Here is a 27412-nt window from a genome sequence, read left to right as displayed (position 1 = left end):
TGTTCAGCCGTCTATTACATACGCCTTATCTACCTCAGCTGGGAGTCCTGAGTATAACGGTAGGCAACCTGTGTATTATGGTAGCCATGATAATAGCATCACTCACCAACCAGTCGCAAATAGCCCACCGCAGATGCAGGCAGGACATAACACTTACTACTCAGGCGGTAACGCTCAACCACCAACCCAAACTAGCTCTTCTATAGGACAATCTGCATATTACCAGGGAGATGGTTCTCAGATTGCAAATAGCCCTACGACACAGACCGAGCCTGTTGCGTTCTTTTTGTTTTTTAACTGTAAGACAACAGGGAGTAGCATTCACAGGGATAAGATTGTAGAGATAGCAATACAGTGCTGGCCATATTGTGAGAATGCACCTGTGTTTCATAGTAAAGTCGATAACTCTGGAGGCAAGCGTGGGAAACGACGGGACAGGACTAAGAAAGGTATGAAATACAGTAATAGTTATGGCAACTTACAAAGAATTAAGTTTAGACTTATAGGTCCGTATGCACAAAAGAGTTAGACCGGGTTTAAAGTTAGACCTGGTCTAAGTGGAATTTATTTCCATCAGGAATGGTCCTTTACTATTATTTCATTCCATAAGTAGCTAGCAAATTCTATAGATTTAAATGCAAAGGTCAAAAATAATACAAAATGACTGAAGCAAATGTAAAGGAAAATGTCCTTTCTCCTGGGATAAAATTCCACTTAGACCAGGTCTAACTTTAGACCTGGTCTAACTCTTTGTGCATACGGACCATACAGTCTTAGGGATACCAACTAGGGTCAATATTCTCTATCTGCTTCATACTGGGACAACACTATGCACATCTTCCTTTAATTAGTTCTATTGGAGACCAACTTTTATTTACTTTCGTACCTTATTAGTGTAAAAAAACACACATTTCTCTCTTTACATGCATTAATCATGGGATCATGTCAGTGAACAACTTTGACATTTGCACGTAATTTATTCTTTCCATTGAGTAGGCCAAGGAAGAAAAATTCATCTTTGACGAGGACTTGAACCTGGTACCACTGGGTATCTAGACCAATGCTCTTACCAACTGAGCTATCAAAGAAGCCAATGACATTGAAGCATTAATAGATATGCCCAAGGTTCCAAATAATATATCTCGACTGCTTCTCTAGCAACAAAGAGAAATGATAAATCAAGGGTTGAGAGCCAGAAAGCCTACAATCACCTGCTCCCACAAAATGAACATAAAATCATCAGGGCACTTTTTGATACAGTCAATTAATAAATAAATCATGACAAAATTCAATAGAAAACAAAAGCCATTGTAAAGGGAATATTGATTTTTGAAGACCAAAGCAAGGAGCCAACGTTGTGAGAGCTGGTCATAGTGAGTTACGGCTTTCTGGTTCTGAACCCTCGATATATAGCATTCTTGTTTTTGAAAGATAAAAAGTCGCTTGATGAGTGCATATTGACAATTCCTATATTTGGCACCTTTCGGTATCTCATCGATATCACATACCGCGGTACTATAAAACAACAAAAGTGTGATGAAAAGGGTATCACATGATTATTTGTTATTTTTAATCATGTGATACCCTTCTTGACCTCGCATTCCTTGTTTTATAATATGCAAATATTGACTGCTATGAGGGGCATGGTTAAAATTATAGGCCCAAGGTGATCTCAAAACCATGCTATGACCGAGGTGCAGCCGAGGGTCACAGCATGGTTTTGATATCACCGCGGGTCTATAATTTTAACCATGTCCCGAACAAATATTTGTTTTATATACCGAAATATTTGTTTTATATACCGAATGGATGTATGTGGATGTTGCAATTGCGCAGTTTGATCGGGACACACATTACCAGTCAATAGTTCGATTCCATGACCGGGCAATAGATCATTTTGAGGGCATAGCTAATTCAATGACCACACTTCCAACCAAACAGCATTGTTCAGTACAAGAAATGTCTTGGTTTTACTGATTAATTAAGTTTTTGTTCTTTTTAGGCCAAAAGAAGACCAGTAGTCACCCAGATGATACCATCGGCCATCCTTTCCCAGTGGTTTGGAAGCAATTGATGCAATGGCTGGAGAGGATCTTAGATCATGCTACCAATGTGATAGGAACACAAATATATCCAGGTAACAAAATGTATTATGGGTATAATCTTTTGCAAGATTGCTTTTAAGTGTTAACCATCAAGATTGCGCACACAAAGTCAAACATGTGCATAAGATCATGAGCAAAATAATATGCACTGGGCAGTTAGAAGTATACTTAATTTGTAAACGGAACATTGTCTGCTCTCCACATTAACAAACCAAGGTGGCAGATTTGTCATAGTATTATGTATGGTGCAATTTTGAAGTGATAATATAATATCTTTGCATTCAATATATGCAGTATCTATAAAGGAATGTTTTCACCTATGGATAATTCACTTTTTTCACTTCATCTTTCCTCTTTACAGTATTTGTAGCTCATCATGGGGATCTGTATGACTTTCATTTCCTGATCAGTGCCTTAGAGAAGCATGGCATTGATTTAGCAGCAATGTCTGAGTTAGACATCCGTTTCTGCGATCCAGTTCCATTGCTCCAACAGTATAAAGAATATGCGCATCCTTGGTTGATAGAATCTCGCTCTATGGCACTAGGTTCACTCTTAAATGACTGGCTGCCAGGACAGTTTGACATAGGTGATGTGTATATCTGCTTAGGAAAGACATTCCTTGCAGCTAAGTTATACACACAGACACCTATGTACTGGCTTCTCAAAGACTTTCCTGTGTACTCGGCTAAAGAATGGATCGAATATTATATGGAAGTCAAAGAATATAGAGAAGATAAGAAGAGTTTGGAGGATAACTTCCCACCAAATGTACCAGAAGTGCAGCGAAAGTTTGCTGTGCGAAGCTTGCTTCAATGGGGTTATAATTGGGATAGGCTGATAGAGTTGTACAAGGTGTGCACATCACCAGAGCACTTTAGGCAAGAGCTGAAGGATTGTGATGTCAAATCTGGTGCTGCTAGCCAATTGACCTGGAAGATTGTGGACCAGAACCTCCCTCAGGATGGAACCAGACAGGTAATCAATTATAATAGTTGTCTTTGGCATGCTCTGCTGACATATCAATGGGAAAAGTTGATCTTCAGAATGATAGGCCTAGATATGCTCACTCCACCTTGTTGTTTAATGCAATCTTTTGAAAGCAACCCAATAGCTAAGTTTATAGCTGATTCAAAAAACAAATGAAAACCACAAATTTCAGATTTTGAAAGATTAATTTTTTCTTGATTTTGAAAGAGTTATGTACAAATATTAAATGAGACAGAGGAAGACATATATTTTGTTGCTAAAAAACAACATAAATACACCTAATATGGTTTGACAACATAATAAAACAACATCATACCCAAACAAAAATTTCCCCATATGTAATGCTGGTAAATCCGCTATATTTTTGGTCGCTCGTGAAGGGCAAATAAATGCAGTGTACCTCCGACGTTTGTCAGCAATAGTCGGAAATCAATAATTTGCATCTGAATGCTACAAAGGTTTGCACACTCGGCCCTTTTTGGCACATGTTACAAGCAAAATGCAAATAATCACTCTCTTTGAATCAAAGTTAGTTTTATTTTATTTTCAGCCCAATTTGAGCCATTTGGGCATTTTTAGCGTTTTTCATAGAAAGTCAGTTTCAGGTCTACTATTTGCTCTCCATGAGTGACACATAAACATGGCGAAGACAGCACTCTTTTAAGTTAATTTTTTTTCCGGTTTTGGAGTGTCCCTGGACCTAGACCTAGATGCTAGGATCATTCATGGTTGACCTAAAAAAAAAAAAAAAAAATTTCAAGATATTTTGTATTTTTAATATGAAAATTGATACTTTGTTTTCATGTCATACTCTATTAATGATTTCAAAATGCATTCAAATTCAATTTTTTTTTTTTTTTTTTTTTTGAAATTGAGTATAATCCCACCCCCAATTGTGAAAAATTTTCACATAAAAAACGGGTGGGACTATACTCGGACCAATACGGTAATATGTTTTTACTAGACTTATATGTTATAATCTTTCACTTTCGTATGTTTCATTTCTCCAGTACAAAGTCCGAATTAAAAAGAACATGCCACCTCAACGTTACACCCATCTAACAGATCGTAGAGGGCGCATGTGGATTCTACGTGTCAAGAATGTGCTGCCACCTTGCATCTATTCTCTCAATGATTTATATGTGAATTTGCCTTCTACCAATCAATGGAAAGTGCCAGAGAACTTGCTGTTGATTCGTTACCCAGAAGCTTGGTGTCCAATGCCTGGGGATACCCCTGATGAGGATACTGTCATAGGTAAGGGAACTTAACCCCTTGAGCACTACCTGCCAATCTAACATTCTCTCTGATTGGTCAATTACATGATATCTTCATTTTAATCACCAATCAGAATGGAGCTTTGCAAATAATTCACCCCAATTTTTTTGTGTGGTGAAATTATTCTAACAATGTTGCTGATTGGTCCAATTGATAATGAAAACTTCTTTTTGACCAATAGGTAGGTAGTTCTCATGAGGTTAATGTTAATAATTTACCCTATCAGACACCTGTTCACTGTGTCACTGCACAGGTATTGCTACTTTAAAGGGAAAAGATTTGTGGGAAAATGCAGGAGGCTAATCCCAGAATCCATTACACTATGGGAATGGATCAGCAACCATGCCCAACTCTCATACTTTTTGCAATGCACTCAAGTGTCACTAGTAGGCATGTGTATCAACTACTACATCAATCTGTCCCTCAATACAGAACTTATTTTAATCTAATCTTTAATGTCTGATCATTATTACTCATGATGCTCACAAAATTGTTAAATTACTGCAATGTGAAAAAACAAATCCAAGACAACAACAGCACCACAATCTTATTTAAGACTGGACTTAATATTAGACCTAACAGAGTCATGAGATGGGTTGATAATAATATTTTGAATTCTTATTGATAAAAACAATGCATGATGCATCAACTCGAATATCCAAAACACAATGATGGTGTTAACCCTAACCGAACCCATGTTTTTTTTGCTATCGGAAGGGAAAGTAGAAACGAAAAAGGAGAGAAGATGAACAAAGAAGTCATGGTACCCCCAGGATTCAAACCTCGGATCCCTCGCATGCCACACAGATGAGCACCGACCTGGCCCGGCCAGCGATTCCCTGGGTATATATGACTTTGGCTGATTGTGTCATCACATCACATGGAATGCATGCACGAGCAGTGGCTTTAATAGTGAGCTTTAGTGAGACCTGGTTTGGTTAGGGTTAAGCTGTTTGTTATTTTTTAGGGAAATATGTTAGAGCTCTGTTTATGTTTATTTTAATGTTGACAAATCTATCAAATTATTCCCTGACAATCAGATCAACTTCAACTTGGAAGCTTGACGTTTAACAGTGATGACAACAGTGAGAATTCATGTGATAGCTGGGATGAAGAGGAAGATGAAGATGCTGCCATGCGACAGTCACTCCAACCAGTGGAAGAGTATGTCAAAGAACAACCTGCAGCGCCCCCTATCACCACCCTTCAATTTGGCAATGAAGCATCAGCATACAACCCATTTGCTGACAATAAGAAGCACAGAGATCTTCAGTCAGAGTTGAGAAAGGGTGAGTGCAAAATGGTGCAGCAAGTTCCAGAAACAAAATGTTATTTATCTTAAGGCAATTTTGATGATATTATTTTGTATAAAAATAGGCTGTTGTGATATAACTTTAGAGTCGTGGTGCAAAATTGATACCACATTGTACTGACTTTATGTGTTGATTGTCTGAGACTGCACTTTGAAAGTTGTGAAGCTTTTGTCAGGTGTGACTTGTGACTTCCATACCAGGTGAAACCCTGTTACTTAACATTTGCAACATTTTTGCATTGTCATTTACAGAGGACAAGACCAAGGTCATTAAAAGCCTGTGGGAGTCGGTCAAAGAAGACACCAAGCAGGAGCCCATAGGCTTTGGACAGACTATCAAGTTCTGTAGACCTGGCGGGTCAGAAGATCAGCGGAGAAAAAAGAAAGATAAAGACGATGACGAAAATTTCAAAAATAGGTAAGGTATAGTTAATATTAAAATACCTGGATGGTTAGTTGAGAGAGTGTGCTACATGTCAATATGGCTTATGACTTGCATCTAATTATTCCTTTGAAAACCATACTGCCATGACCTGACTTCAAAGATCTAATCCATAAGGCACAAAAAAACTAGGACCATAGAAATAATTTTCTAATAAGCAAATCTGAGCAATGTCAGAAATGTTCTGTAACTTTGAACAATTTGTTTAACTTAACACCAGGATGTTTTTAGCTTTTCTAGGTACAAAAATAGCCTTTGGATACACTAAATTTGCATATTGAACCAATGAAAATTACAAATTGACCATTTTTGAGATAATCGCAGTAGTTTTCTGTCATTTCTCAAAATTTTCTGACAAATTGCAATCTTTCAGCTTTCAATCAAATGACACAAAAGGATACCACCAAACTTTTTACCCTTAAACAGCATGTTGTGATAGCTGATGGGGCTTATCTGGACCTCTTGGAAGATCAGTACTATTGTATTGAAAAAGCTGCCCAGAATAAGGACGGATTAAATTATGTTATCAGGTGTATTTGCTTCTGGGTTGTATGCAGTTACCTTTTGGATTTTTATTGATGGGTTGTTATTTGAGTACTGGTATGTAAAAGAGATGTCACAAATGTATTTAGTGGAAGCATTATTTGTTTCAGCATTATTTGTTTCACACAGTATAATTGAGTATCACGCCAAACTAGACTTTGCTCAACTTGACCACTTTTAAAAATCTCATGTCTTTTAAGCATTAAACCAAAAAAATAAGTCCCCTTATTATTATTTGGCTTTAAAGTATTAAATTTAATGGATATAAGTCAAAATATTATGGTAAAAATTTCATTTGAATGAGCATAGCCACAAAAAGGTGTATGCGATCAGGCTGTGATCGCATTTCAAATTCAATGCAAATGCACAACCTTGCATACTAACTAGCCAATCACAAGTGAGTTGGCTTATCAGTATTACGCACACAAGGGCATTCATCACACAGTGTATGGGGACAGTCGTCACACTGTTGGCAGCTGCTTCATTCAAATGAACAAGTATTAACCTGAAGAAACATCATATTTTATTAATCCACAAATTATAGGAAAGGCCAGCGAAACAAAAGACAGAATGACAAAGGCAAGGGAGAGAGGGCGTTTGGAAGAAGCCAGAGCTGGACTCCAGAAACCGGTGATCCTGAGAAAAAGAAACCTGAAACAAATCGGTCCCAATCGAGAACAGTCAGCTGCAGTGAGAGTTGGGATGATGAAGCAAGGTATGTCATGCAATTGAGACTGGTTATATCATGTAATGTGGTCGGTTAGACATTGCGTCTCCAGCATTTGCTGGGGAGAGGCCAAAATATGCAGTGCATCATGGTAAAAAGTCGATATACAAAGCTTGCATAAATGAATACAAGACAGGAACATATTATGTCATTGTGTGTTTAATTGTCAATATAATGATGTTACATATGCATGCACACTAACAGTAATTTACAATTATATTAGATCTATTTCTATGTATTGATCCTTTGTGGATCTGTTTTCAACATTATTATGATCACACTCACATGAAAATTGAGTTAGCTTGAAATTCCCCTGAACAAGGAACTTATTACTGCTCATTGACTTCTAATTGGGAGCTGATCCTGTTTGCAAAGGTTATTTGTGGAATGTCTAGGGTGTGCGCTCTGCGTAGCCGCAAAGTCTCTGAATCGTTTGTAAATGGTTTATGGAATTGATGTGGGGCCATAGTGGTCAGCAACAACCTGTAAAGTGTGCTGAGGCTTGTGGATCAACGTATATAGGCATTGTGCCTAAGCGTAGTGCACTATATATCACTGCACTTTTTTTTTTTTTTTCAATGGTGGCATGGTGGCTAGAACTACAATGTCGACCCTGGAGTTCAAAAATTGGACTGGCAAGAGCAACTGCTGGTGGCGCATTGTTGCTGGCGGTGCATTGTATTGTGAATTGTGAGAATTGAGGTTTCTTTAAGCATGTACACTATAACTGATGCAAGTATTTATGTGTTGTCTGCACAGGCCTATCATTTTTGTCTCACCTTTAACAGTAGCTGTATTTTAACACCCACCCATACACCAGTTGTGGGTAACTTCACTGACAGACAGATAGATAAAAAAGTACCTGTCTGGCTGGCAGTCAACTATTTTAGATCAGTGGCACTGAAAATCATGGCACACAGAAAATGTACATGGGCCCCAAAAAATCCTGAATTGTTCATAAAATTGTACCAAGTTGAGTTGTTTCAATCACTTGTCACAAATAAATACTCAACAAACTATAGCATAGAGATCATTCTGAATCCAGATTTGGTGAAATTATGATAGCAAAGACTCAAGAGCATGACAATTGTAATTTCACTTGTAATCCTCACTTCCAAGTCGATCTCTCCAGCTGTGAATTCACCATGTGCAAACCTTTTACTGGGTGACCGGTGTTATGTATAAATAATAGATGCCATATTTGACATGGAGGTTTGGCGATGTGTTATAATATCTAGCTATTATATAATAGTAAATTTGTTACAGATCTAATCCAATCAGGCTAAAGTCGGCAATAATGAAACTGAAATATATGCAAAAAGTGAGAATTAAAAGCAACCAATTATTCAAGAGACATGGGGATTCCATATCAGTAAATGTAGGTATACTGAGCAAGTTAGTAATGGTAGTAACTCAATTTTCAACATTTCAGGCTTTGGCCTGAGTGGATCAGATTGATTCACATTTGTGAGTTTCCTCTTTTGAAAACTGTAAACCTTTTCATGATTAGTTCAAAATTTGTGATAATTGTGTTACCCAAACATAGACAAAAATATACAGACCATTAACCAATTATGAAAATTTCAGTTTTACTTGACCTTATTAACTACATTGATCATTGGTAAAATGCATTGAAACCATAATTCAACTTCTTAATAATAGATATTGTGATTATACAGGGTACATCACATGTGATGTACCCTGTATAATCACAATATGATATGTCTGATTTGCTTCAATCAAAAAGGTGTTACCAGAGAAGTATTACATTATCACATCTTCTCTGGAGCAAACAAATGTGATCAAACCATAATATTACCTTTTCCCCAATTAAGTTCAGCTTTTTGGCATTTAACAATTTTCCAAATGATGCAGCCTACTTTTAGTGCAAGGCAATACATTCAAAAATTGTTTTCACCTATCGCTATGGTAATTAATCCTGTAACATCACTACATCTACAGTGAACACTGCCCTCAATTAATTCATCTACTACATCACCCTCCACTTTATGGTATAGCACATGCATGTATTCCAAAAGATTTGCAACTCGGGTATGGGCTACAAATATCTTTACATAATTATTTGTTTTTAATTAATTGGTTGTTTTTATATATTTTAATGGTTTTACAAAATACTGATGTACACATCATATCATATCAATTTTTCCATCAATTAAAAAGCAATTATAGTCATTAAATTAGAACTAGCCCCGTTCCACAAACCGCGATGCCTCTCGAATAGCGAGCGTATCGGCTACTATCCTACAGTTGGAAAATCATCATACAGGTATCAGAGTACAGCACAGAAGCCAGTGCTACATTAAATGACAACAAACAAAGAGTAGAGTCTGGAATAGCCAATCATGGAACATATGAAATAAATTCTGTTTTGTCTGTTCTCGTATATTTTGTCTTTCTTTTATATTCAATACAAGTAAACTCAACCCATAAAGTAGACTTCTCCGTAGTCCACTTGCCCATTTTGCATACATTTAAGCATAAAACTCTGATTTATATTGATTTGTGTGCAACTGATAGATTTTCACATCTGTATCTGATCTTTTCAGTCACCGCACTCCCTCTGTTTGTTAGCTTCCCAAGTGGACTACTGACTTTGCCTTGCGGTGAAGATTTTTAACACGGGACTCTATGGAGAGTTGGCCATGATGTAATGCATCTTTAAATGGATCTGCCTTGTGATTGGTCGCCCATGTCTCACTATGATTTAAATCTTCCGGGCCCGCGCCAGTACCATTAACTACACCGTACACAACTATCTGTGGTATTAGCGGCGCATTTGTGTTGACGCGAAAGTTAATCTGTCAGAGCAAACATCTAGCGCGTCTTGTACTATACCATGCTCAGTACTTGTGGTTAATGGACTGATAAACAAGTATGCTTGACAGTGTGTTTTTAGAGAGCAAAGTCCCGGGGTAAATTTCTGCTTAAAATTCAAAGTCCATAGTCGGATTTTCGGGGTTTGGTATCAATAAACTGGTAGATTCCAAAATCAGAATTGTTCAGTATTAAAGTGAGCCATTATAATTATGCAAGATAATGTTGCATTCAATTACTTTTATTGTCACTAATCATCTGATATTTTTAACTCTTTATGACCATTTTACTATTGAATACTTTAATTTTAATAAACATCAGTATAATTTTGAGTTCAACGAAATGGGTTCATCATGACTAATAATAACATATTTTTAATAAAATTTGACTATGGCATAGTCTACCCATAAAGTATCGAAACGATTATAGATGGTCAGATATATTGGAAACTAAAATATATAGCAAAAACTTATTTAATGTATATAAAGCGCAATTTTCTCCTGCGCATTTTGATACCTCTTTTGTTGCTCTACGATATCATTTGGTCGAGTTATGGGCGCTTGAGTGGCTTCAAGTTGGATTTTGAAAGTTGCACTTAGCTCCTATACCAAGCCAAATGCGTTGTATTGTGACCAATAAATGCCCATTGCTTTTGTCCGCCAAATTCAAATGAGTACCGTATTTCGTCAAATAAACGCCCCCAGGGGCGTTACATTTTCCCAAGGGGGGCGTTTATTCAAGGTCAATTTTAGAACAATAAAAAACGATAAAATGATGAAATATGAACTAGAAACACTGACTTCTGGCTCACTTCCGGGTTTCCAATCCAGATTTTCGCCAATTATTGACGCTATTACCGACCATGTGGGGAACTTGGTAAGCTTACTACACAAGATGGCATGGAAATATCAGCATTTTTTAAACATCTTGGTTGAAAAAAGTGGTGGGGAGCGTTTATTTGAGGGGGGGGGGGGACTATTTGACGAAATACGGTATGTGTGATGGTATGCACACCAAGTATTGAGGTGTCAACAGAAAGAGTTCATGAGATAAGTCAGAGATAAGTAAAGGGTAGGAAGTATTGAAGTTGGAAGTCGAAGGAGTAAAACAAAGTAAAGTTCATGGTTAAGTAAACAGAGCACATCAGTGTCCTTTGTCTTGATTTTGTGTGTGTCTGTACATGACAAACGCGTTTGGCTTGAATAGGAGCTAAGTGCAACTTTCAAAATCCGACTTGAAGCCACTCAAGCGCCCATAACTTGACCAAATGATATCGTAGAGCAACAAAAGAGGTATCAAAATGCATAGGAGAAAGCTGCGCTTTATATACATTAAATACGTTTTTGCTATATATTTCAGTTCCCCATATATCTGACTATCTATAATCGTTTTGATACTTAATGGGTTGAGTTTAGCATATGAAGAGTTTAGAAGTAAATGTTGATAAACGCCAGATTCAAACTTTTTGAGTTATGACCACCAACTTCTACATTACTAAAATGCTAGCTTTATATTGACAGCCTACTGTAAAATTCCAACCTTTTAGTGCAAGAGTATATAAAGAATAAAATAAGAAAATATTTTCAAATTTTATTCTTTATATACTCTGCACAAATAGTATCTGTACACTTAAGACAGACAGTAAAACTATGTTTCAAAATAGAATGGTCTATAGATAGATAGATATCAATATTTCAATACCTCATTTAGCACAATGTGACTTTATTTCCTTAAGTTACAGCAATTTGAATGAAAAAAGAAAGCATTTCAAAAGTGACAAAATGTACATTGACTTCCCCTCAAGGTACACAGATTATGAACTCAACAGAGTGAGCATTCATGTCACGCTGTAAGGCTAAAAAAAGAAGTTATGTCTCAAAGCCGGCGCGCACGTTCGTTTTTCTTAGTGCGTCCATGTCAGCTAAAACAACAAATGCATTTTGTTATTTCTTTCTTTCTTTTTTTTTCTTGCGGTAAAATCATGAAATCGCAGAAATGCTAAAAAAAATTTGGAAGAAAATCTACATGATTCGATACTTGCATTGTTTAGGTATTAGATAATTGATATTTGTACTTCAATTGTCGAATGTAAGTTCATACGTGCTGGTGATAAACAATTTCTAAAAGTTTAAACTGACATTCAGCACAAAATTCCAACTAACCTTGAATTTTCGATGTGAGACACACATCTTCATCAGAAGAAGTCCTAGGCCGTCCTAGTCTTCAATTGTGTAAATCAACCACAATTTTATGCTGTGTAATTTTGAGCACTCAAAAATGACATCTTAATTCAAAGTTTAGTTTAAAAAAAATCTTTACAAAAAATAAAAATCTTTAAAAAAACTTATTCTGCATTCGTTTTTGTAACTGCCATGGGTTTTGAGACATAAGTATTTTTTTCTTTAGCCTAATGAGTCTTTGCACTTGAGTCACATCATTAAAAAAACATCCTAAAAATGCATGTTATTGGTCCTGTTTCCAAAACTGTGCCAAATATGAAAATTTAACTTTCATTGCCAATTAGTTCCAACTAAAGAATTAAATTTAAGATATATGTTCCATTTGGCAAAACAGAATTTTTTTAATCCCAAAAATTAGTGTTGTATTTTTATGGAATCTTGAGTAAGGGGCGGTGCAATAATTATGAGCCCCCCAGGGGGGGGTAAAATTTCCAAACGGCTCGCCAAAAATCGCTTGCCCCCCCTCTTGGCCTGCCAAAATCGCTGCCCCCCTCTCGGCCCGCCAAAAAATTCTTTGCCCCCCATTGCATGCCAAATTTTTGGAATCCCAATTTACAAACCTTAAATGGTCTATATACCTGTTAAGTAAAGCGCAAGAGCATGAGCAGGAAAATTTGCATATTTAAGCGCTTCCGTATTGTTTTCCTAAGCCTTTTAGAGCGTTTTATTAAAATGGCGCCCCATGAATGTGTGCCAAAAATCGCTTGCCAAAAATTGCTTGCCCCCCCTTTTGGCCCGCCAAAAGTTTCTTGCCCCCCAATTTTACCCTCCCCCCAGGGCTCATAATTATTGCACAGCCCCTAACCTGGATGCTAATTTTGATTTACACATTTGATACATGGTCAAGAAAATACGAACAACTCTTATATAAAATGGTGCGGTACATAATCTATCATCTGCTGCTGATTATAAAATCAGCCCTGGTTAAATATTAATTATTCAGATAAGCCATTTTAGTGAAAGCTGTCTTACATAAAACATGGTAGAATTAATCCTCATAGAGGAGAAAGCCTGAAAAGGTTGTGTACTTACTACTATCACTGAAAACTTGCAGCCTATTGGAACCAAACTGTAACCATACTTGGTTACCAGCTGCCAGCTGCAGTACAGCTCCATTGGTAGATTGTGCCAACATGCTACCTGACACATTTTCATAAAAATATGCCCTGGTTATTTTGGTACCATCTTTAACTAAATCAACAAATGGATTGTGTGAATCATGATTTCTACATATTGTAAATGTAAACCAGTACACTCCTGGGATCTGACAAGTAAAACGATTTGTATTAATGTCAAAGTTACTGCCAATGTTTGTTTCTGTTACCTGAAATGTTAATACATCTCCATCGTTACCAGATTGGCTGCTTCTCTTAAAAGCGGTAAATGCTGATCTTCCATTTCGCTCTCCTGACTCTCCTTTCGTTCCAAGGTCTCCTTTCTCTCCTTTTCCACCTGCAGGACCACTTTGTCCAACTCCAGCTCTTCCCTTCAAACCTTGTGGCCCAACTTTGCCTGGATGTCCTCTTGATCCCTGCACTCCTTGTAAACCTCCATCTCCCTTCTCTCCACTTAGTCCCTGAGGTCCAGGAAGTCCTCTTTCTCCCTCCAAACCTGGTCCTCCTATATCGCCCTTTTCTCCTTTCAAACCATCACGGCCAGGCAAGCCATTGTGTCCATTATGTCCTGATGTACCAGAAGGCCCTTGACAGCAAGAGTTGCATGGTTGAGGTTGGCTACCATCAACAGGCATGGTTTGTGAAGATATACTTTGGATGGTGAGGATACCAATAAGTAGGAAGATCAAGTGTGACATGTTGAATCCAGATCTGTAGCAGGGGGAAAATGGATCAAAATAAGTGTCATTCATTACATTGATTTTGTCGCTCTATTCAGCAAAAACAAAAATGGTAATGGTGTACTTAATGGCGTATATTTTTGTTTATTAAAAAATTTGAAAAATGAGAAAACCTTCCGTGGACTTTGATGTGCTCCTAAACGATAGTGCCAAAAGTTTGGAGTTTCTTGTCACAAAAATCATGCAATATTTTCACAAGTGAACTCTGATAAATCAATGTTTTAGTAAGTAAATGTCAACATTGCACAAAATGCACTTAGATTTTAAAACGGTAAGGCATTCATGCTTGCGAAAGCTGTATCTGGCGGATGGTCTTAATGTGCATCTTTTTGCACCAATTATTCAAAAATATCTGCTTTTAGTGCGCCAAAATTCAAAATAATCAAAAAATCTGAGTGGCATTTTGACTGCAAATCTTTGTTTTGTTTACATACATTTGCTGGAGTTAATAACATACCAAATGCGACTTGACTGGGTTGGACATACATGCAGGTTTGCGCTGCGCTGCTAATCATGAACGTATAAATCACAATATCTTTCATTACATTTCCCACAATTTAATTCAGCTGTCTTGAGCCATGTAACTTCGTAGAGTTACAAAGAGTGAAATAATGATTTTTAAATCATTTGTGCATAGACGAACGTTTCTCCGCTTATTCTGACCTTACCACAATTTGAGCAATTTTGAATTTTGACCCTCTGTTTAAACTTAGACCCAGGATATCTTGATATGCTCAAGGGTACCGAGTGGACACCCTTCAAATTCTGCATCTATACACATGAAACGATCATTTAAAGTGTAAATTTGACAGTCACTCAGAGGGATATTTTAGGGTTACCTACTAGACTGTGTCTGCTTGTGGATGGACAAGTAATCTATGTGTGTATGGCAAGCCACAAGGGCCAAAATGCAAAAATTGTTTGCTTGCCCTCCATTGGGATTTTTAGGGTGGGTTGGTCAGTCGGAATAATATTTATTTTTTAATGACTCACTACTCAGTCTCAACGCAGGACTACCGATTCTTTAGAAATGCATAGTCGCGCTAAAAGTCGATCGATACATGTTAAAATCAGCACAATTCAAATATACACCTTTTTGCTACGAAATAAATTTTCTCGGTCAAATATAAAGCAATATATTTTTTTTCTTCAGTAATGTCAGTTAAAAACATTGTGCTTGGATATACATTTTTTTTAAAATCCTGGTGTTAAAATTAGGTATGAAATTGTGTCGTTTAGTGTAAGATTTATGAATTTTATAGGCCTTACTTCCGTCCACGAGCTTTTTTCGGAATTCATTTTTTAGCGTTTCAAACTAATATAATTCTCTAAGGAAAGATATTTCCCACCTATGTAAAGCACATCGTGTGGGTCTATCTATTATTGTTTTGTCAGAATTTCCGTTTAATTTCACCTTTTTCACGTCATGCTCCTAAAATCTCAAACTCAGTACTTTATCTGGAAAGCAAGCAGCATAAATAGTCGATAATTCCATTGATCTAATCCAGGTCTCTTCTGCATTGAAAGCAGGATTACTCGACGGGCGATTTTGTAGCCCAAATCTCCCATTTGGGTGCTTTGGTAAATTAAAGTGAATACGGTTAGTCCGTATTAAGAGACGCACATTGTACTGTCCAAATCTAGAAAAAATAAATGAGTGTGTTATTATAGGGGATTTTATTTTTCTGTCCTCCTATCTCCAGGTGAATTTTGTATGACACCTCCCCCCATCGCGGGTTGGCATTTTCATTACACCCTTCAGGCTTGTGTTCGGGTTTGTTTTTAATTTGACATGTAGGCCTATTTGTCATAATAGGGCTATACTTTTTAAATGTATAGCTATAACGTGCTATATAAATATTATTATACGGGTATGTAATATTATGTATAGGCCTATCGGGCGTGGGGTGGGTGCAGAGGTGTGTGAGGTGGGTAGTAGGGGGTGTATATAGGGAAACTTTGGGGTGGTACTCAACACATTTTAAATATGACTTTCAATGCAAGGCTCATTGTTGCCACAAATGTGTTTTTTTTTTCCTTTAGGTTATTTAATAGGTTTTTTTTATAAACTTCCATGTTTAACCTTGTATTGTTATTCCAAAAGCAGTTTCAAACAAACTATATTGAAGTTCTGGCAACACTGTAGCCAGGCCATTCTTCATATCACTGCATATGGCACCCGGGGATATCGATTTACAATGCCTTGGATTTCACGCGTTGATTTTGAAAATTTTTCAGCCGGCAGTGAAAAAAGGTGGAATCAAAACGGAAATTCTGACAAAACTATGATATATCGCTCACGGTGATGTGCGTTAGAAAGTTGGGAAAAATCCTTCGTTAGCCAACTATATTACTTTGAAAAGCTAAAAGTTGATCCAAAAAAAGGCTCAAGGGCAGAGTTGAAGCCTATCAAAATCGAAAATCTTACACTAAATGACTGAATTTCACGCCTAAGTTTAACACTAAGATTTGAAAAAAATACAGTATCAAGCATTACAGTTTTTCCTGACATTTACTGAAAAAATGAAAATTATTGCTTTTCATTTGGCGAGAAAAAAAAATTTACACTGAAAAGGTGTAACTCAAAATTTTGTTCATTTGAATACCAAATTCGATCGTTTGTATTGCCTCATTAAATGACTGAGTGAGCCTTGCAGAACAATAAGAATCGGTAGTCCTGCGTTGAGACTGTACTGCATAGAACTGTAGGCAATGAAGATTGGTCATGTGGAAAGATAAATCAATACTTCACTGCAGACCTCAATACGCAAGATATACCATCGAAATGGATTCAATTAGAAGTACTGCATACATTGAGACACAATTTATTGGAAACATTGATACAGGAATGGACAGTTATAAATGTAATAATGGGTTTACAGTTAGTGATTTTCTTCTTAAGAATATGTTGTTGACCAAATTTAGCTTTGAAAGGAAATCTACGCACAGAAAAAGTAATAAAAACCATTAAAAACCTAAAAATAAAAAAAAAAAAAAAAAAAAATTTAAGGGCCGACCCTGATTTTGGCCAATTTTGGTTTGGTCATAATTGTAATAGTTTGTAGTTAGTTTGCCCATAATTGTAATATTTTATGTTAATTTTTACTATTGTATATAAACAGATTAGAAATGTGTTTTCTAAAAATTAAGGGTATACGATTGTTGGTCGAAGCAGCCAAAAAAAAGTAGGTCACAGCATCTTGCGAATGGTAGTGAGCTTTAGCAAAAATTACATTGCTCAATTCATAGCGAGCGTGTCGAAGAATTCAAATATCACAGATATACTTTTGTAGGTCCTGTGGTTCATGAGTTATGTTGTAAAGAGGGCTGAAACAACAACACTTTTGTAAAACGTACATAACTCATTAACAATAATAAATTAAGCAAGTTTTCAAAGTATATGATTTGTAGAATGAACTTTTGCAAAACACCAAAGTGTAATTTTTTAATAATATATTGATTCAGATAATGAAAAAAAATATTTTGGCTGCTTCGACCAACAATACCTTGTATTCCCTTAAATGCATAACCTGAAATTAGTCTTAGTACAAATCTTTGGGCTTGATTGTCACAGCATATGAACAATTCCCTGAATACATTTTCCCCCTTATTTCCACAAATTAGCCAAATATTAAAATTTGACTTTTATTCCCAAAAGTTCAAACTAAAGGATTAGGATTTAGCTAAGTTTCATTTGACAAAACAGGATAATATTTTGTTTAAAACCCAAAAAATTTCTGTAATCGGGAGTAATGTGTGTAAGCCTTCCAATAACTGTAGGCCTATGTAAATCTAAAATGTAGGTATAATACAATTAATTCAGCAGAGCAGTCATACAGAAAACAATAATAAGTACTCACCAACTTAATTTTCTGGCAAAATCCTGATATGAACAATAAAAGCAGGCAGAAGAGATCAGATGCAACTTCTGCTATGGAATATTGGCAGAATTAACAACTCTTTGTTCAGTGCAGATGAAGTATAACAACACTTCTCGCAAGTGTATCAAAGTCAAGCTCTTCCTAGGCAAAACATATTTCATAGTAGCATCTGTTGAAAGTATTTTGTAGATACCCTCATCAAAGTATATATACCAATTCTTGGGTTGATCAGACAAAGAAGCTTGCAGATATGAGTCATGTTTTCCACAAAAAAAAAAACCTACCAAATATGTACATTACTTTTTGTGATTTGATCAAGCCAAAGACCCTGGAAAGTTTTCCAGGGTCTCTGATCAGCTAAATGAGTTGTTTGTTGCTAATATTGAATTTGAGATACAGCCAACTTTATAATATTTATAATTATATAGTATTAAACTTTATCATGTTTATTGTTCTGAGCAACACTGAAAGTGTTATATATCTGGCACTGGAAATCCAATTATGAATATGATGCAGGTTTCATCAAAATAAAGCTCCGGACTGGACACACGCAGTCCCATATGCAGGGAAGGGGAGTGCAGCTGCATCCCCCAAAATTTGCAAAAGCATAAAAAAGTCCCAAACAATCCTAACTTTTTATGCTTTTTTAGTCAAAACTGGTCTGCATTTTGGGAAGAAGGTCCACTTTTCACCCCCCTGGAAAAAAGGTCCACTTTTTCAAAACACACACCCCCTTGATTGCTTGACAAACAACTTGTACCCCCAGAGTGGTGAATTATAAGGGGGAAGAAGTTTTTTGGCAGGCCAAAGGGGGAGGGTGGTGTTTTGGCAGGACAAATGGGGTGGGAAGCGATTTTTGGGACAGATAAAAATTTTTGTTTATAGGTATAATTCCATTTCTTCTGCTGCCCCTTCCTTTTTACCACTCCTGCTTTTACCCCCAGGGGCTCATGCCCCCAATGCCCCCATTTATATGTGCATGAACCCATCAAGGCTTTTGTCCAGGCCTTTGTCCTAAGCGCAAATCTGATCATGTGCCCAAGAATAAGGGAGCAGGACATGATATGTATCATAGTAGTAATGTTATGGTAAACATAGGATATTTGCTAATTTAGAGAAATTGTAAGGGGCTGTGCAATAATTATCAGCCCCCGGGAGGTAAAATTTCCAAACGGCTCGCCAAAAATCGCTTGCCCCCCCTCGGCCCACCAAAAATCGCTTGCCCCCCCTCTCAGTCCGCCAAAAAATCTGCCCCCCCCCCCTTGCACATGCCAAATTTTTGGGATCCCAATTTGCAAACTTTAAATGGTCTATACATGTTGCGAGCACAGCGAGCAGGAAAATTTGCATATTTAAGCGTTTCCGTACGTTTTTCCTAAGCCTTTTTAGAGCGTTTTAATTAAAAGGTGCCGCAAGAATGTGTGCCAAAATCGCTTGTCCCCCCCTCTCGGCTTGCCAAAAAATTCTTGCCCCCCCCCCTTTGGCTCTCCAAAAATATCTTGCCCCTCCAATTTTACCCTCCCCCAGGGCTCATAACTATTGCACAGCCCCTAAGGACAAAGCCTTCTTCAAGGCTACACAAATGACTATTTATCTTGCATGCCAGTATATGACAGTGTCTATCAAATCTTGCAGTAGTTATTATGTCTAGGTCTCTAGCCCTATATATGGTCAACATTTAGGAACAGAGTCATACATCAGTGTGGGGAAAAATGTGATCAGGCTTATTTCTTTGTTCAGTGGTAATTCAAATCATGTGTATTTGTAGATAGTCATGAGATTACAAATTGTTTTAAAATGTTTACATTATAACCCTAAAAACACAAATATAAGTAAGAATCTTTACTCAACTCATTCTTTGGTGGGCAGTGGACAGGGTAGCCTATAGGCCTAAATGTTATGATAGATCAATTCAGAGTAGAATTAGATGAGCAGTTATTTATGAAAATAGCGGGGCTGGTAACAACATAGGGGGACCAAAAGGGTTTTGGGCATTAAAAGCAGAGAGGGGACCAAAACAGTTACATGTTTATCAAAAGGGGGCATAAAACTCACATTTTTAAAAAGTTTGTGCTGGCTTTGCACACATTAGTATACACATTTGAGCATATTTCCCAACTTTCACTCAGTAGGTTGTTTCAGAGAATGTTGGTGCTTCACGCATATGTTTGTATTAATTTATACAATTCTTTATTATACAACCATAAGTTCTTTGTTTAGATAGACTGAATAGAATATACACTGTAAGTTTGTTTATAGTTACAGAATATGCAGATAAATCAGTCATTTTCAGCCTTGTGAAATTTAAATTCCCATTCCAAAATCAGAATATGAATACTAGAGTATTGTATGTAGGGGTTCAAAAAAGAAAGGGGTGGGGGGTCAAAAAGTTTTTAACAAAACATTTGAAAAAGGGCAGCCCCTACCAAAGTATGAATGAGTACTCCCTAACTTACATGTAGTCACAATGTGTTTGTGTGTGTGATAATTGATGAATTAAAACTTTCATGAAAGCAAAATGTTTCAACATAGGAAAATTGTTATTGTTTGAAGAACAAACCTGAAGTATATATTCCCTGAAATTAGGTCTACCATGTTTTTTGTTTTGTTTTGTTTTTTGCATTTTCTACAGCAATGACTCATCATATCATAGCTATTCAATTTCATCCTATCTTTATGTTCATGACATGACCTACGATTGGTATCAGACATGATAGCACATACTTGTAGTGTCCGATGACACATAGTACCATGATGACATGATGTAAAAGTGTGGAAAAAATAGAGACTGAAAATGTAAATTGATCTAAATTTAAAAGATGTAAAGGTGTAATACAGGAATGAGGGATTCTTCTCAATGAGTATTATTGCTTTTACAGGGTGAGTAAAAAAGTGCAATAGGGCAAAGAAGTCATCTAGGTAAAATTATCAAATAGGGTTGAGAGGGGGGGGCAAGCAATTTTTGGTGAGCCATTTGGAAATTTTACCCCCCGGGGACTGATAATTATTGCACAGCCCTTTACAATTTCTCTAAATTAGCAAATATCCTATGTTTACCATAACATTACTACTATGATACATATCATGTCCTGCTCCCTTATTCTTGGGCACATGATCAGATTTGCGCTTAGGACAAAGGCCTGGACAAAAGCCTTGATGGGTTCATGCACATATAAAGGGGGGCATGAGCCCCTGGGGGTAAAAGCAGGAGTGGTAAAAAGGAAGGGGCAGCAGAAGAAATGGAAATATACCTATAAACAAAAAAAATTTATCTGTCCCAAAAATCGCTTCCCACCCCATTTGTCCTGCCAACCATTGGCCTGCCAAAAAACTTCTCCCCCCTTATAATTCACCACTCTGGGGTACAAGTCGTTTGTCAAGCAAAAACAAATTAGGTTTTCAATTCCATTGCATGTCCCCAGGCCCGTATGCAGGATTTTTTAAGGGGGTGTGTGTTTTGAAAAAGTGGACCTTTTTTCCAGGGGGGGAGGTGAAAAGTGGACCTTCTTCCCAAAATGCAGACCAGTTTTGACTAAAAAAGCATAAAAAAGTTGGGTTTGGGACTTTTTATGCTTTTGCAAATTTAAATACGTTTAAATGAAATTTTCCAGAGTAACATAGTTTCAGTTTCAGTTTCAGACATAAAGATTGGTGGGTGGGTTTTTAGTGCAGATTGAAATGGAGTTCATTAGAAAATCTCCTAAAAGTTAGTAGGGGTATAGATAAACTGCAGTTGGTGCTGTCTGAGGTATGAAGGACTTACTTCCTTGAAACCTATCTGATGTGATTTTGATGTATTTTCCCCATTGTTGTTTGTTTGTTTACCTAGGTTGGTCTGTAAGGGACACATGCTTGAGTCCATAGAAAATATGTGGTCCAGGCCTATAGAAAATGCACAGTATGCTGGTCCTTCATAGTATAAGTTAAAAGGCATGAAAATAGCAAAAAGTAGACCGAATCAAATATGGCTACTCCCTTGAAATAACAATTTTGCTCTTATACCTACCTATCTACCAGACAGCATCATGCATTTCTGCACCTGCTGCCTGACGTAGGAGAAAATTCCATATGGCCCGGTCCTAGGTAGCAACTTCAGCTTCTTCCACAGACCATTTGGTGCCAAAGCTATCCAAGTTCCTCTGAATAACACTTTTCCAAGTTGTCCTAGGGCGTCCAGGTCTTCTCTTTCCATGGGTGGGATTTCAGAAGTAGAGTTTTCTATGAATTGGAGTTGGACTCTCATCCATCCTGAGCAGATGACCAAACCACTGTAAACGGCGCTTCCTAATGATGGTGATGAGCTTCTGTTGCTTTGTCAGAGATCTTATGAAGTCGTTGGTGATATGCTGAGTCCATTTGATGCGGAGAATTTTCCTTTGGCATCTCATATCAAATGCATCTAATCTGTACTCATCTCTCTCAGTGAGAGTCCAGCATTCAGAAGCATATAGAAGGGTAGAAAGAACGCAGGCTTTATAGAATTTCATCTTGGTGTCGAAGTTGGTCCTTCCACACCTTCTTCCACACCTTTGCTCTTATCCCTTACCAATCTATTTTGAGAAAATGATCAAAGTTTTAAAATGTGCATGTATGTATGGGAATAGTAAAGAAGGTGTCAGCCAAATATTACTGAATGTTCTTTTAAAACATATCATCTATACTTTTTACATTATTACAGTGTTGCACCAGCTGATCCAGTACCTAATGAAGATGGCTCAACTACTCAAGCCAAAGGTAGGTTTAATGACTTCTTATTTCTCTTTCTTGTCCATACTTACATTGGAAGTCATCAGGGCCACCGAAAACTGGCTGAGGCCTGGGACTGGCAGGTAGATGAAAAGTCCACTTTGGTATAATAAAAATGATTTTTTTTATACCAAATTAGTCCTCTAAAAGGCAATAAGTTTTAAATAGGTTAACTACCACAGTTGTTTGTAATTTGCCATGTTTTCTTTATAAAGAGTTAAACCAAATTTGTGGATTTTGAAAGGCAATACAATTTTTTGGACCTAAATGGCCCTGCAGTGAATAATATTTTATTATATCAGAGATTTGTTTCAGTTCTGATGTTTTCTGTGTTTATCTTCTGACTGCCACCATCAAGTTTATCCAACCCTTGTTGTTGTACATTTACTTACGTTGTCTATATCTTGTTTTACAGATACTGCAGCCGCTCATAGGATGATTAACTTCCATCTTGCCAAAAACAACAGGAAACCTAGAAATAGTAGGAGTAGAAAAAATGATAGCCGTGGGGAAGCTAAAAGACAGGAATCATCTCAGGGACAAGAACAGGTCCAAAGTAAGCTAGATGAAACATCTGGAAAGCAAGGCACAGGTTTGAACAACCCGGCAAAATCTCCTGGTTCATTCAGCAGTAAATTGGCAGCTAACAATACTCAAACACAGACATGGGGTAAAGGGAAACCAGACATAAGCAAGAGTACCACCACATCTTGGGGACAGGGAAAATCAGAAGCAACCAATGATACCTCAGAAAGTAAAAAGTTTCCTACAAGGAATCCATTATCATCAAAAACTAAGTACCCTTCTTCGTGGGGTCAAGGAAAGTTTGATTTGAATAAAGATTCCTCAGCACAGGGAGCTTCCTCAAGTGGAGCCATCAGAGCAAAGGCATCAGATATTGTACCCAGTAAAGAGGAAGAAGATTGGAATGAAAATATAATCGCATCTCCGCCCAGTGCTGTAACAAATGACTCCACAAAGAGTGATGATGACAAGTCTTCAGTCATGTCTCTTGGAAGCGTCAGTCAAAGAAGCGGAAGATCTAGCATTGGTGGATCAAATATAAGGCGACCCAGAGAAACAAGCAAGGCACATATTGTAGCACAGAAGGCTAAACAGCAAGAGAAAACTAGTCCCAGCACACTGAAATCACTGGTTCAAAAACCACCAGAAAATTGTCTGGTAGACTCTAAGAAAGCACCAGTAACAGAAGAAGGGTCATCGCAATCCTTTGTACAAAGTAAGACATTTTCGGGAAATAGTTACCAAACCCATAATGCAAGAGGTTCTCATGGATATAGAGGTCAAAACAAGGGTGCTTTTAGAAATGAAAATCAAAGTCATAATTTGGGATGGAGCAGTGACAGAGGAAGGAAAGATGACAGGAGATATCAAAACTTGTCAAAAAGTATCAACAGTAACCTTGGTAACAGTAGTCATGGTGATTATCAGCCAGTTGTTAGCAACCACATAGAGGAGAGTGAGAATTGGGATGAGGAAGTTGGAGATGATGAATGCTATGGGTTGTAAGAGTAACAGTAATAGCAAATATGCCATTACTACTCCTGATTCCAGAAAAATACAGCACTAATTTTTTTAATTAAAAAATAGTATCTTGATTTGCCAAATGAAACATTGCTAAATCCTATTTCTTTAGTTAGGTCTAACTGGCAATAATATTTATAAAGTTTAATATTTGCAATTTGAAGGGAAATGGACCAAAAACATGAAATTTTGCATATTGTTATAAAAATGTAGTCACAAAATTGGCATAAGTCTAATCATTCAAATTCTTGAATTTTATATTATTTTATATCATTTTTGATAATTGGTTATGAAAAAGATTAGGAAATTTTTTGGACTTTATTGTCCAGTGCACTAAGAACACCCTAAAAGGGCATGTTTTGGGCCCTTATTTCCAAAAATTGACCAAGTATTAAATTTTGACTTTCATTGCCAGTTAATGAAACTAATTAAAGGATTAGGATTTAGCTATGTTTCGTTTGACAAAACAGGCTACTATTTTTTTATCCAAAAATATTATTGCTGTATTTTTCTGGAATAGGAGTAGACTATGCTAAATGGTATAAATGTTTAGGCAATGTTTAGGCCAGTGCTGGTATTATAGTATTTTTTGTCTCAGGCTGGTATCAAACATAGCCATTGTCATTGTCATTCCAGTACTGATGTGGCTAATGGCCATAGTGACGTTGCTTTGTGGTGCTCTGATAAAATGCCACACACACTTTCACATGATAAACTCTTAAATCTTATTTAAATGTAGGCTGCACTATGTACAACTCGCAAGTGAAATTACACATGTTTTCTGCAATATTCACAATTTTGTGTGTGAGATTTTAAAAATCCAAGTACAGACAAAGTGAGTGATGTAATATATTCAATACCAGTCCCTTTCTTAAATACTTCAAAACATATTGCAATTGCCAAAACAAAAAGTAGAGAGTACTTTGTATAGCACCATAAGGGTTAAAAGCAGTATTGTAAAGATTGTAATAGTGGTTAATGATTGAAAATGATTTTGTTGTAGTGTAAATGACAACAATCAATGCACGCCTGTTACTTTTTTCGCCTGGACACAGTGTCGTGCAATGTGATAGGAAAAATTATAGGGCTATTGCATTGATTTTTGTCATATGAATGTTAACAAAATCATGTCAGTCATTAACCTCATTCATAGACATCATAAAACCATTGTTGGTCTAAACATATTTTGATATTAAGGTATTAAAAAATGACACAAATCAAAAGTAACATAAAAACCACTCATTGGCAGCCCAGAATTGCTAACCCGTAAATTGACCAAGTAAGGGCTGCCTAGATGGGTGCATGTCTTGCAGTAATACATGAATTCACATCATGCATTGACCAAAGTCATTGCATGAAACACTCTTATCAAAGGTCTGCTTCTTGTCCATGGGCCCTCGTGGCTCTTGCTACACCCTTTCTCCTCTGTGAGCAACACACAAACATATCAAAGTCCTTACTCACCTAGTCTATACTGTACATAACTGAGACTTATTCCTACCAAATGAGAGGAAAAGTTGCAAAATTTCATTTAAATTGATATAGTATATGATGTCAGTGATTTTTACTTGGTGTTCACACTTGGTGTTCTAACGTGGACTTTTTCTTAAGCTTTGCTTTTGTTTTCTATTGCTTTTAGGCATGTATAATGGCCCATACAGGGTGTATCAAAATGATTGGTACCCATCAGTTTCCAATAATTATGGACACGACTACCACAAAAAAATGCAACGTATGAGATAATATACCTTATTTATAGATGAATGTTATACATGTATGAAAGGTCATAAATTTATAAATCATGGGAATTTCAAGAGTATCCAATGTTTCATATTGAAGAACAGGCTTGTCAATAAACAACAAACACGGATGGGTACCAAACATTTTGATACAGCCTATATCTTTTGACATATCGGGTGACTTTCTGCTTATTTTATGTAAACAGATCTCTTTTGATTCCATTTACTACATTGTACAAGACCAGTATTTTCAGCTTAATGCAATGTGTCTCTCATATTATTCTACACTGTTAAGTCTATATGCATCAGGATGTGATTGAACGTTAGCAATAGCACTAATAGACACATTACATTAAAGACTGACCAGAGATGTTTGCAAAATATCTTAAAATATCATATGTAATGTTATCTGATCCAATCTGCCCAAAGTCTTCCTGGAGAGCATGGCCGTGGTTAGAGTACTCACTTCTAGTGCATCAAGGTCTCTGGTTCAATTCCTGATGGTTGTAATATACTGAGGTATTGACTTGGAAATAAAGTCAGAATTTAATTGGTGCTAGTGATTGGTCAAAAGCTAATGCCCAGCTGCTGTAGTGTGATGATTTTGGTATATAGAAATTACAGGAAAACGCTTTTTTAAGATAGTAAATTATAATACATCTTGTGGGCATCCTCGGCTCTGCCTTGATCAGGCATAATGCCCTCAATTCTATTAATAAATCCCTAATTCATAACCTTGTAACCATGTATACCAGGGGCTTTTCAACACCAGTAAGCTGTTAGCAAGTCAATGATGGTAATACATTTTGTAAATGTTCGCCTTTGCCCGAGTGGATCAGATTGTATTACATATGACGGATTATTAATATGTGATGTTTGGCCTTTGAATCGCGCAAGTACATAGTGCATGTATACTGATTGCAAGTCAGCAACATGTACTATGAATAAATAAAACTAATCAAAGGTTAACTGTAACTTGGTGCTCTTTATCCATGGCAGGGTTTTCTTTAAGCATTTTGCTGAAGGGGTATTTTCAAATTTTGTTGACCCTTTCAATTGTGAATTTTTCCTCTGAAGGAGTCAAAAACATTGACCGAGGGGTATTTTTATAATATTATTTTTGAAGACATTTTTAACAATATGTGTGTTTTTGGAGCCATATGCGTAGATCCGG

The 27412-nt window shown here is 36.8% G+C and overlaps 2 protein-coding genes across 2 annotated transcripts; one reads left to right on the top strand and one right to left on the bottom strand.

Moving 5' to 3' along the window:
• Positions 1–27412, top strand: LOC140152624 (uncharacterized). Its single transcript, XM_072175041.1, has 9 exons — positions 1–449; positions 2003–2137; positions 2467–3083; positions 4106–4352; positions 5414–5662; positions 5938–6103; positions 7215–7385; positions 22887–22942; positions 23370–27412. The coding sequence occupies exons 1-9, from the start codon at positions 134–136 to the stop codon at positions 24482–24484; spliced, it is 3072 nt and encodes a 1023-aa protein (XP_072031142.1). The 5' UTR covers positions 1–133; the 3' UTR covers positions 24485–27412.
• Positions 13275–18359, bottom strand: LOC140166874 (uncharacterized). Its single transcript, XM_072190363.1, has 2 exons — positions 18188–18359; positions 13275–14298 (listed from the first exon to the last, which is right to left on the bottom strand). The coding sequence occupies exon 2, from the start codon at positions 14283–14285 to the stop codon at positions 13461–13463; it is 825 nt and encodes a 274-aa protein (XP_072046464.1). The 5' UTR covers positions 14286–14298; positions 18188–18359; the 3' UTR covers positions 13275–13460.

This window comes from Amphiura filiformis, chromosome 1 (assembly GCF_039555335.1).
Source record: "Amphiura filiformis chromosome 1, Afil_fr2py, whole genome shotgun sequence".
In the NCBI taxonomy this organism is placed as follows: Eukaryota; Metazoa; Echinodermata; class Ophiuroidea; order Amphilepidida; family Amphiuridae; genus Amphiura; species Amphiura filiformis.
This window is presented reverse-complemented; position numbering and strand designations above follow the sequence as displayed.

Coding starts and splice junctions, on each gene's coding strand:
- LOC140166874 (XM_072190363.1), bottom strand. CDS start 14,285: ATGTCACACTTGATCTTCCTACTTATTGGTATCCTCACCATCCAAAGT.
- LOC140152624 (XM_072175041.1), top strand. CDS start 134: ATGCAGGCAGGACATAACACTTACTACTCAGGCGGTAACGCTCAACCA. Junction 450..2,002: donor ACGGGACAGGACTAAGAAAG/GTATGAAATACA, acceptor TGTTCTTTTTAG/GCCAAAAGAAGACCAGTAGT. Junction 22,943..23,369: donor CTCAACTACTCAAGCCAAAG/GTAGGTTTAATG, acceptor CTTGTTTTACAG/ATACTGCAGCCGCTCATAGG.